The following is a 12,547-nucleotide window of genomic DNA, read 5'->3' as shown; positions in this document are numbered from 1 at the left end:
ATCGTTTTTCACATTAGGCGCAAAGTGACCATTGGCACGAGCGAATTTTTCCCGCTTTCTTTGATAAGGGACAATTAAAAGTTTGTACCAAAGAAGTAAAAGGAGATTTTCACTTCTAACACAGCTTTTGTCTGTATGAAATAATGTGGCCGAATACGGTTACATATACTACAGTAGTATTCAAAACTGGAGCAATTAAATTCATATGAGTTATTTTGTTGAACTTAACTGGTGAGACAAATTCCTACAAGATATCTTGACATTTGCTCTGTGGCCTAATTATGCCTGTCCCATATCAGGGCCGGAAGTAGAGGGGAAAAGGGGCAACTGTCCCGGGTGGCAAATTTTAGGAGAGAACAAAAACCACTGTTATTTTATCATCGAATTTTACAACGGTAGGGACGACAAATTCATTCCCCTCAGCATTAATTCTAATTATGGCCTTGCCTGTATACAAGTTGCAGGACTGGGCCTAATTATGAGGGGAGGCATACTAACTACACTAGTATTAGAGGCGGAGGAGGGTGCAGAGAATGTTTGGGTTTAACTGACCTATGGAAAAGTAGCATTTCAAATTGGAAGAAATGGAATTAAAGAGATTTGCTTTCATTATTTTAATTTTTTTCACACCCTTTATAATGGCGTTGACGAATTATCTCTCCTCCTTAAAAGCCTCTTATTTTATTGCATTGACAAGCCTATATATTTTGTAAAATAGATTTCTCAATGGAACACTTTTTCCTATAACTCTTACTTTCACCTGCTGAAAATCGGAGGGAAGCCTACTTCATTAAAAAACAGATATGACATTTTAAAAGTGGTCTAGTGATTTCTGTCATGCTACAGAAAGGGTTAAATGTCTTATTTTGGATTGCATAGGGGTAGAGGACACAGGTAACCTATGTTCCTCCATGTGTGTGTTTCTTTCTGCTCTCTCTATTTTTTTTTCAGTATCTGCCAGTGTATCGATATCTCTGATATTTTGTATGCAGCGTAACATTGTCAAGTTACATTTCAGACTATATTCTCTCAGTATCAAAGAGAGAAAGAGAGAAAAAAAAGATATGTAGCACAAAAGAGACAAACAACAAATGGAGATATGTATATTTAATGTACTTTCTACTGTACAGGGATTAATGTACAAAATTTGATCATGGGCTTAAGACAGCCACACGTACACATAAAAGGATGTAGTGCAAGTTACAAGCATTTCAGCACTTGCACTTTTCTCCTTTAAAATTTAGGCACTCATTTGACCATGAACTAACAGTCCTGGTCCAGGGGAAGGAAAGTCTTGTGATCCGTTTTTTTTTCTTCTTCTTTTCAGGATCCATCGGTAGATATATTCGTCACTTACACATATCACAAAAAAAGGAAAAAAAAAGTTCTTCACCAACACATAGTTACCATTTTTGAAAGGTTGTTTAGGTCCAAATCGTTGCATAGGCACATTTACTGCACAATACACATTCACAGTAATTTTCTTTAGAGAGAGATAGGTAAATATATACTGTATATATATGTTCCTCTGACTTGAAATTTTCATTTCACAAAAAATTTGTAGTAAGAGATTCGTTGTAACATGGACTGTCAAATATCAACAGTGATGAGCATAAAATTTATAAGCGGTTTTTTTCATATAAGAGATAAGGATAATCAATTTCAATAAATTTTTACGTATAAACTTAAATCGATTTTATATTACAAGAAGACTAGACTTGGTAATGACAAACTTTATACAGTGGATGAGTAAATAATTGCACATAATTCTGTCTAATGACAGAAAACTAGAGAGTAGTTTTACAAAATCATAGTATGGGAAGTGAGATAAGATTAAATTAAATTATTCTAATGTTGATAACATACTTAAGACTGAGTTTAGAGTGAAAAAAAAAGAGTTAAACATGAACAAACATAATGCAAACTAAACTACGTTTTATCTAAAAACACTCAAAATTAGAGATCTAAGCATCTCTACTTTCCATTGACCAGATTATACTCAAATATAATTAAGTAAAATAAAAAAAAAGGGGGGGGGGAAGGGGGTGATGAAGGAGATGAAAAAGTGAATTCAGGTGACGGGATGCTCTGATGTTTTTTGCATGACCCACGAGAAGATCACTTGATCATTTTTTTTCATTCCCTTTTGGATCATTATGGACATCGACATACTGAATTCACTTTTTTTCTCCTGCTACGTAAGCGCACATTAATTTTTTTTTGAGTTTGAGACACACACGGTGGACTCAGTCCTTGGATTCTGCCGAATCCCGTTATCCGCCGTCATTCTGGTATCACAGTCCTTTTAGAGTCCTTTAACCTTTATGAAGGCTCCAGATGTTGGGGCACGATGGACGGAATCGTCAGCTTCCAAGGTTGTATGTGTATCTTTATTAAAATTTAATTTTTTTTACAGTGTACAATTCATCCACCTCAAGGCAACAAAGGTGCGAAAAAATAGATAAATAGATGGGAGATTAACACGTTTTCATTAGTTCGGACACAGATTTGACTGGTTTAATTATTATGAAATGCCTTCACGCATTCATTTTTCCCCTCATGCATACGAACACAGAAATGGTACTAATTAGCATAAAGAGAACACTTCATGGAGGTCATAATGGCACAATGATAGAACTTTTTTTTGCAAAGATAACAGGCATTCAAGAATTATTATCGTGGAGTGGCTTTAGCCTTTAACCAACTTATCTGAGTGAAATGCTGCACATGAGAGCACAGCACACAAAGAAAAACACACACACACAAACAACAAATACCCCTTTAGTGCTTCTTCTTCTTTTCTTCCAAAGGATTTACTGTAAGCACAATGAAAGAAAAAAAAACAAATCAAATATCAGAAAAATTGGAGTAAAAAAAAAAAAATCAAAATTCCTTACGTTTGCCCATTGGAATAGTGGAAGGGAAGGATATAGAAAGAGTAAGAAATTGATGGGAGTGGATCAATATAGAAAGGACCAAATATATTAGGACATTGGATAGAATGGAACTGCTAGCAGAAAAAAAAGGCCTCGAAATTGTAGTGTCAGAAATATCTCAATGCAGTTTCAATCAAGTTTCATATGATCCTTAAATTTGTATCAGGATTCAAAGTATCAGATTGTGGGGGGGGGGGGGGGGCGGCTTTGTGCCACTGAGACAAAATCCCTTCCAATAAGATGAAGGCAACAGACATCTTTACCAAATAATATTCAGTATACAATTATGTAAAAACAATAGGTTAATTGTTTTCTCATCGAAGCTCACAGATCCCAGAAACCTCTCCAAAAACCCCTAGTTAAGGCTACTGTCTTAGATGATCAATGATGGGTGCTTTTTTTTCACCTTCATTTTAGATCTTGCGTCTACTCAAGACACATTATCTGAACCAAGATATTACACTGCATCATGATTAAATAATGCAAATAAATGTTAATTTTATTTCATTCAAATTTTTTTAATGACCATGCCCTAAGTCAGTGTGTGGCTCAGATCCAAGGGGCATCATGACGAGCTGGAGATATTGATTTGTGTGCTTATTTGTGCTTTGATTTATGTGGAAAAATATCTACCAAACTATTCTGGACAGTAGTAGATGAACCATGAACTGAGAAAGGAACCCGTGGGTGACAAAAGAACCACTGCCATAAATGATGAATTCAGTAGAAAGTCTTACTGTAAAAATCAAAATGACAAAAAAAAAAGAATATTTCCAGGTGAAACAGAGAATCTTTTTTGATAAGAAATTTTCTTTTCCTCCATACATCAACCCCTTCATCAAGCAATTCACTTTAATCTGATTTTATGATCTTCCATTGATGGCAAAACCAAAAATTTGGAAGACATGCTCAATTGCGTTCTGAACTTTGGCAAAAGTATTCGGAGAAAAAAGTATACATATATTGTGCCACATACTTTAAAAGTCTATTTTTGCCTATGAACCGAATAGAATTTTATGAACTTGGGATATGTGTAGCCAATAATGATATTTATGTGAGGGCAGTTAATCTCTGAAAAACCTTCAAATAAATACCACGTATTTGGAGCTAAAATCTGTAGCACAAAGAAAGAAGAAAGTCATAGAGAGGATTTTTTTTAATAGGGTTTTTACATTAAAATAGGAGTACAGTAATTTGAGAACATGGATAAATAAGTAAGTGGTTTTGTAAAAGAGAAGACTTAGGGGGGGAAATAGGAGCTGGAGATGCCAATGAGTTGGGCAAACAGAAAATACTACCTAGCAAGCATAACTTGAAAAAAAAAATCAAACTGATGCTATTACAGCAAAATATGCATTAATGCTAAGCACTAAATATCTAACAATTGTGATCACAAATTTGAATTGCAACTAAGAACAAAAATAGAATTCAAGCAACCATACAAGATCTGTTTAAAAAGTTTCTGATGTTTTCTGCAAATGTAGTAGTAGTAATATTAGTCGGAAGATTTTTGTGCTATCAATGAGGGCCCAATATTTTTTTGGGAACAACTGAAAGAAAGCCATAACATTTACTGCAAATTTATCTGTGTCGATGTCAATTTTGACTCATCAAATGATTTTTCATCATGTGATGATATTGATGGAAGAATTTCTTAAACAATGCACCAAATATATTTTTTCTGACTTGTGGGATTATGTATTTTGAATGAAACCAAATTTTGATGATTGAGGATCTATTTCGATTGTGAATACAAAGAAACTGATGATACATTGAGAAGAATGTTAAGAAGAAACTGTTATGTATAGATTTCTTTCCTCATGCAAAAATACCTAGATCATAGAAATGAGGAAATAATTTTTTTCCAGTTTTTATTGCAAGTTTGTAAAAAAAACTATATGCATTGATATTAATTGCTTTCTCTGGTTTTTTTTGGCAGTGAGTGAAAAATTGTTTTACAGCATTTTTAATTAATATTTTTATTAATAAATTAATTAAAAATTTCAAAGCTTGAGTTCGATGAAATGCTCTTAATAAAGCATCTAAAGTCTTTAGCAATATTTGTTTCAATAATAAGCTGTAACTTTTTAAACAGACTGTATATGCAGCTATATTCACAATAATTTCCCGATAACGTCACATGAATAAATAAAATGATTGCAAGAGAGTTAAATATGAATGAATTGGTTAATGATTAGGTAAGGAAGGAATATCGGGTAATACCTTTACTTCACAACCAAATCCATGTCTCATGCAAGTAAACTGCTAGCAAGAGGCTGCGGGCAAAAAAAGTAAAAAATATATAAAATGACATGCACATATTACGGCAAAGTAAATATGCAGATATCAAAACAGATGCAAGATGAATTTATGTCTTGAAATGTAGGTACAATGAGAATTTTTTCCAGTATAAATATTCATAAAATATTATGTATCACATAGATTATTACTTTTGGTTTTATGAGATTTAAAAAAAAGTATTAACATTTTTAAAAAATTATAATTTACCATATAATAACACAATTATGTACTAAAAAAATAATTTTTACATTAAAATTGATTATCTTATCCAAATGATGATGGTTTCTAGTCTTTCACATTTTTTTTCTAACAAGGAAGGCTAACAAGGATAGCCTAATGCTCCGCTGCTGAAATAAGCTATTCATTGACATTAATGATGATAATTACTCAAGTGAAATTTTGATTCTTAAGAAACTTGAATATTCTGTGAAGAAATAGGTTTACTTTATAGCAAAATTTTATGAAATTTAGATGTATTTAAAAATGAATGTATGAAAAAAAAAATTCTCGATGGATGAATTGGAAGTTTTCTTAATTATTGGGAAATTGGATTGTGTAAGATAAAAATATTTGCCACAAAAAAAAGAGAAGTGATGCTAATTTATAAAACCAAACCAAACTCTGTGTGTAAATTAGCATTTTCATTGGTAGTTGTCAAAAACAGTGGGGGGGGGGGGGGTGAGGAATATAATGGTATACAGGTTCAATTGAGAAACACACAGAGGGAAGTTATAGAAATTTTCAAACATGACTGAAAGTTCCAACAAATGCTTTTAGTCGTAGGAGGAACAGAATCTGAAGCATTTATATAATAAGATCACATTACACAGAAGATAATTAAAATATGCAGGATAACAAGTATTCGATTTTGTCTCAAAAGGAGGGTTATTTTATATTCATTCATCAAACATTTAAGCATTTAAAAAAATTGAACTTCTCATGATTTTATCATAACTTCCCTAATCTATCTGTTAATGCCCAGCCAACCATCATCGACAGAATATCTGCCAATATTTCATAACTACTGTTCAAACACCAAACTTTACTCAACCTTCCATAAAATACGTCCTCTCTTAAAACTTTGGAAGAAGTGATATGTGAGCTCAAAACATTTGATAATTAACTATTCCATTCAAAAGGAATTCATTAGTTAAAAAAATGTTTTTAAAAACACTATTAGAAGACATTGTTATTTGACGCACTGAAATAGGCAAGTTACTTTTTTAAAATTAATTACTGGTTTCTTCAATTATTGATCACTTCATTATGAAGAAAAAGAAGAAACCAAATTAATACCACAACATCCTATCATGAAATAAATCTTTGGATTTTCTTTTCCATTCTAAGGCACTTATATAGAACATGGACGAGAAGAAAAATATTCAGAAATGGAAAAGCCTTTAAAAATCTTCATTTTTAGATAGGATGTTTAAATGGCTATGATTTTCTTGAGAGAAGGAAGGTAGGGCAGTTCTCTCTCTGATATTATGCCTGAGTGAAACACAATCAAATGACACAAATAAACAAATCAAGAAAACAAACATAAAATGAGGATATATTTGTTAGAAGGTATAAAGGGAAAAGGTAGACAAAATACTAGGAGAAGAGATAGTTTAGCAGTTACAAGGTATATATAAATCTGCATTCTCAAATAACACAGCAAAAAAAAGGAAAAAAAGAAAGAGCTTGTCAAGTCCAGTGAATGGTTGGGGGGAAAATGGGGGAAAGTGTCCTTCTCAGTGAAGTGGAAAGGTTCATTAAAAAAAGAGAGTCATTCCACAGGTTTTTTTTGTTTGTTTCAAAGTGTTTCCAGGCAGGATCATATGCCCCAGTACCATACAAAGGATAGGTAAAGGACCCAACCAAATGCCACGAGGCGAGTAGTAGAGGAATTTTCAGTACCATCAATGTATTTCCTGGCAACGAACTTCAGGATTTCATCTAGTAACACTACCGGTATAGATATTTTCATCACAGCAAACCATTCATCAGGACCTAATGGTGTCACTGAGAATACAGCCTATAAAAAAAGGAAAAAAAAGTTTATTTTGAATAAGTATATAACTGCATTTTTCAACCTTTTTGTGCCCAAGAACCGGTAAAATGTCTGACATATTTTGAGGGGTCACTATAAGTGAGTAGCGTGACTATATGACTTCTCTGTTATTTTATGGGACATTCCTGTATTTTTGTTAGACCAAATTTTTTATGTACAATTTGTCTCCTCTTTTCAACAGAGTTCATTTTAATCTGTCACTTTACTAAACTTCTATAATTGTAGTATAGTTGTAGATAATTTTCATAGCTTATAACTTTTATAATCAGGAGTAAAAATACATAAATATTTATCTCACATGTGTCATATTTTCAATGTTTTTTCCAAGAAACTGCAATTCACTGCGATTTCTAGCAGCCCCTCACTTACCTCTCACGAGGGATTTTTCAGCAATTTTTAGCAATAATTAGTGACTTTTCCATGTTATGACAAAATTTTTGGCAACAATGGGCAATTTCCTGTATTTTGCCGTATTCAAAATCTCAATTTTCTATATTTTTCTTACTGAAATGTGATCACCAGGTTTCAACGGTTTTCGTGCAATACATTTTTATTTTACTGTGATTTGCAGTAGCCTTTAATTTCAGCTATTTTATTGAAATTTTCATATTTTGGCAAAATGTGGCCACTCAAAGTATGAGGGTCTAGTTTTATGTTTCAACCCAAGAGGATATTACTAATATCAGTTTCATGATAGAATAGTTTTTCCATTCAATAAGAATTAAATTATAAAGTCTGCTTGCAGACTACCTGTATCATCATCATCATCATCATCATGGACTACCTCTGGTTCATAGAGCACAGGTTGAGAAAAACTGGTACATGAATATTGGAGGTACTATGCTTTATTTTTGAGGCATACACTTTTTTTCTCATACAACAAGGTATGCGTATATTATTTTCAATTTAAGCAGAAAATAACTTTTAGGATGAGTTGTTTTGTAGAGTGACATGATAATGAAATATATACTCACAGACAGAATGTCTACATATAAGATCACAAAGTGCAGTGTCATGGATAGTGCCATAGCAGCCAACAAGAAGGGATTGATCCATGGAGGCATCACTGTCAAAGACTGGTTCTCAGACAAGCTAAGAAAATTCATAAAAGTAATTAAAAGTTGGTTCAAGTAACATTTAGCATCACTTGGAATAGAAAATGTATAAAGAAAATTTTATTGCAGTATTACTGGCAGGGTATGAAAAAATCATGATTTAAAAAAAAAATCACGTACTAACAACAATTAAATATTAACACACAAGGTTACTTTTACTTTAATATCATTGAAGTTATATAAAGGAAAAATGGAATTGAAATTTCATGATTTAAATCAGTGATTTAAATCAAATCGGCGTACCCTAATTATTGGCTGAAATTAATGCACTGTACCTGTTCATGGCGTTCAACATCTCAATGGTTACGAGTACAGACAAGGCCATGGTCATTGGATGAGGGTCCTTGAAGATAGAACAGTCGTAAGGTGCAAACTTTTCGGGATCAGTGAAGCAAGCAAGATGGTGAGTGAGTTGCCAGTATGTAAGATGAGGACCCTCTGGGTAGATCATGAACCACCATGCAGCTGCACCGACAGTGGCGGCACCGACATAACCTGTGAGAAACAAACAGACGTTGCAATGTATCTGAAAAATTCGCAACAGTCGGTTCTTCATATAAAGAGTACTTTACATATCAGGTGAAACTAACTGAAATTTTTTGTTTGAATGAAGTCCAGAAGTACATCTTGAAATCATTACTACAGCACGAACATCTTCCACTCAGTAAAATAACTAGAATTTACATTTTTTTTAAAGTTTATAAAAAAATTATTTTCTAAAAAATTAAAGCACACTTATGTAGTCTATGCCGGGAACATTTTAAAAATGCATTCATAGTAACTACTACTAAAGTTCTATTATGAAAAATTATCATTTTAAAAACACTCTGGACTCATAGGTGGATAAAGAGGGGCAAGGGGGCGATTGCCCTAAAAAATTTATTATTGGCATAGGCAGGAGATTGGAGGTGACGAACAATCATGATTCCATATGCAATATACACCCTCGATGATCCACCCTCAAAGAGTCAGCACCTACTTACGTCTGAACTATCTCATTTCAAGGAAATTAAATTGTAACAATGCTTCAATAATTTTTTTGTCATCTCTTAATATACATAGTACATGATAGTAAAAAGAAAATTAAAGAGATATTTGTAATGACATACCTCCGATAGCCATGTACCTAAAGAACAACCATCCAGTGATGAGACCCTCATCTGCTTTCCTTGGTGGTCGATTCATGATGTCTAGATCAGGGGGATTGAAACCAAGTGCAGTGGCTGGGAGACCGTCAGTCACCAAGTTGACCCACAACAACTGTACGGGAATCAAGGCTTCTGGAAGACCCAGGGCAGCTGTCAGGAAAATACTTACTACTTCACCAACGTTGGATGAGATGAGGTAACGGATGAATTGTTTCATGTTGTTGTAGATAGCGCGACCTTCCTCTACAGCTGCTACAATGGTGGAGAAGTTATCATCAGCCAACACCATTTCAGATGCTGACTTGGCTACTGCTGTACCAGATCCCATAGCGATACCAATTTCAGCCTTCTTCAGAGCAGGGGCATCATTGACACCATCACCAGTCTGTGGGAGGAACAACAGAAAAATAATTGGTGCGATTGAAATAAAATCTAGAAAATCAACCAATAGGCTATGAAAAGGAAATACATTAACATAATATCATGAATACTGAAACTATGCTTCCAACAGTAGATAATATCAAGGAATCCAAAAAATTAAATATTGAATTTTGTATTTTAAATATTCAACAAAAGTATTTAGAATGACAGACACAAAAAAGTAAACAGCTATTACAATAGAACCTCAACCATTCAACCCTTGTTTATCTGGAACTCTCTGTTAACCGATATTGGTTTTCTCAGTGATAACTCTTTTCTTTAGTAATAAGGAAAATCATTGCAAAAGTCTGAAATTTTCTTACTCATGAAAATAAATATGTTAATGAAGGTGCACATGCAAATAAATAATGAGAATACTGTTGAGTGATGCTTCAGTTGGCTGGAATAACAGCAGCATTGCGAATCATCAGAAATAACATTGCTAAGAAACTTTGTGATACTGAGAAGCATAAGATGACCATATTCGATCATAATTAGTTTTAATAAAAAAATTATATTCATAAAACCATGATAGTGGTCGTTTAAATGGATGCATTAATTATGCAGACATTTCAATCTCCCCTTGTAGGTTTGCCCCAGTTACGTCTGATATTATCAAGGTTTCACTCTATAATATACTGTATCCGCAAAAGTTAATATTATTTATTCATTTATCAGCAAACGATACACAACCTAAAAACCTTAATATTACCATTACATTTGTTATGAGGGTTATTCAAAAGAAAGAATTACAAACAATGAACAAAATATGCAAAAAAGAAAAGAAAACTTAATGAAAATAGTATAATAGCATATTATATAAATATGGTAAATTACCATGGCAGAGATCTCGCCATCAGCTTGAAGGAATTCAACAATTTTACTCTTATGAGAAGGCTCTACACGTGAGAATAGTCGTGATCTTTGGACAGCTCGCCTCTGTTCACTGACTGGCAAATCATCAAACTCACGTCCAGAGTAAGACATTCCTTAAAAAAAATATATATATACTTCGTCAATAACACTGGAGTAAATATCATTTGGTATAAGAACAGTGAAACCTTGCTACAATGATACTCGATATAACGATAAATATTTCTGCAACGATATTTTTTGGAAGTCTCGTTCAGAGGTGTATATACTGTACTCTAAGGTTAAACTGCTGCCTCTCAATATAACAATATATAATCACTCTACAGCGATATTTTTTTTCTTCATTTGCAGAGTATCATTATATCAAGGTTTCACTGTATATAAACATACACGCAGAATAGTTTTTAACTTAAATTTATATAAATAATTCCATTGCATTGAAAAAATTTTGTATTCATTAAATATTTGCGAATAGTTTCACTTTAATATCTGCACTCTGCATTTCATGAAAAATTTTCTTGGTAAAGGTTAAAAACTTTCCTGTGATTAAATATTTGAAGATAAAATAATCTACTTTTGGAGCTTGGTTGATTTAAATTTTTGGATAATTCATATCCATGGCGGAAAAAAAAAGTTTATGTGATTTTCAAGTGAGACAAACTGATACATACTGTAACAAAAACTATACACTGAAGTTTCATCTCTTAATTTATATTTCTACATCGAATTTCATTCAATACAATAAAATCCAAATTAGGAAAACTTCTTGTAATTACCGGTAGTATCTTCATCTTCTGAGAACACTCCAATTCTTCTGCAGATAGCTTCAGCAGTGGCCTAAAAATAAATACAGAAGTTGGTGAATGACGAGACATCATTTACTTCATGTAGAGCTGGAATTATTAACTGGGGGAGGCTTCATGGACACCTTGGAGGTCCTTAGAGAGGCTTAACTCGGTTTAAGAGCTTGCATAGCAAAACAACTATTAAGTTAATTATCTTTATATTATCCTCTTCACACCTGAGCCAAAACTGATTATTAAAAAATTTATTTTTCATTGATTTGTGTTTATTGTATGTCAAAATGCCCTTTAAAAAGAAGAAAAATTTTAAATTAATGAATTAATTAATTTGGGTCAATATCTTAACTATGACCATTTGAGGTATATATATGTGTGCCTCAGGTCTTAACTCGTAAAAAATAATTATTTAAAACCATTTAAAACAGTCAAAAATGAGGTACACATATGTGTACCTCTAGAGCAATGGGGGTTATATGCTGAAAATGATTTGGTAATGGGGTTTCATGGCCTTCATCTTATTGGCACAAGGGGTTTGTTGAAAGCAAAAAAGTTAAGAACTCCCCTGTGATTAAGCATTTAAAGATAAAATAATCTACATTTGGAGATTGGTTGATTTAAATTTTTGGATAATTCATCTATTTATCCATGTGTCTTTATCAATTAGTTTAAACAAAATGTATACCTTGTTATCACCAGTGATGACGATGACACGAATACCAGCTTCTCTGCATTGTTGGATAGAGTCCAAGACTTCTCTCCTGGGTGGGTCAAGCATACCAACAACACCAATAAACGTCATGTTCACCTGAATGGAGAGGGAGAAAAAATGAGTGGATATAGATTTTATAATATAGTTTTGAAATATTCACTTTCTATCATTATTGGACTGCATTGT

General features: G+C 32.9%; 1 protein-coding gene across 1 annotated transcript in view; it reads right to left on the bottom strand.

Moving 5' to 3' along the window:
* Positions 1 to 1,092: 1,092 nt before the first annotated feature.
* SERCA (ATPase sarcoplasmic/endoplasmic reticulum Ca2+ transporting SERCA) overlaps positions 1,093 to 12,547 on the bottom strand; it is an 87,384-nt gene continuing 75,929 nt past the window's right edge. Inside the window, exons 17-24 of the mRNA XM_089240927.1 lie at positions 12,335 to 12,457; positions 11,626 to 11,686; positions 10,814 to 10,965; positions 9,518 to 9,941; positions 8,684 to 8,903; positions 8,268 to 8,385; positions 7,140 to 7,257; positions 1,093 to 2,816 (exon numbers count right to left, since the gene is read on the bottom strand). Of these exons, the coding sequence (XP_089097053.1) occupies positions 2,782 to 2,816; positions 7,140 to 7,257; positions 8,268 to 8,385; positions 8,684 to 8,903; positions 9,518 to 9,941; positions 10,814 to 10,965; positions 11,626 to 11,686; positions 12,335 to 12,457 (1,251 nt within the window). The 3' untranslated portion in view covers positions 1,093 to 2,781. The remainder of the gene's footprint in view (positions 2,817 to 7,139; positions 7,258 to 8,267; positions 8,386 to 8,683; positions 8,904 to 9,517; positions 9,942 to 10,813; positions 10,966 to 11,625; positions 11,687 to 12,334; positions 12,458 to 12,547) is intronic.

Source organism: Pholcus phalangioides, unplaced genomic scaffold (assembly GCF_987345545.1).
Source record: "Pholcus phalangioides strain wild (caught in Gottingen) unplaced genomic scaffold, Ppha-v1.0 ptg000013l_1, whole genome shotgun sequence".
Lineage (NCBI taxonomy): Eukaryota > Metazoa > Arthropoda > Arachnida > Araneae > Pholcidae > Pholcus > Pholcus phalangioides.
This window is presented reverse-complemented; position numbering and strand designations above follow the sequence as displayed.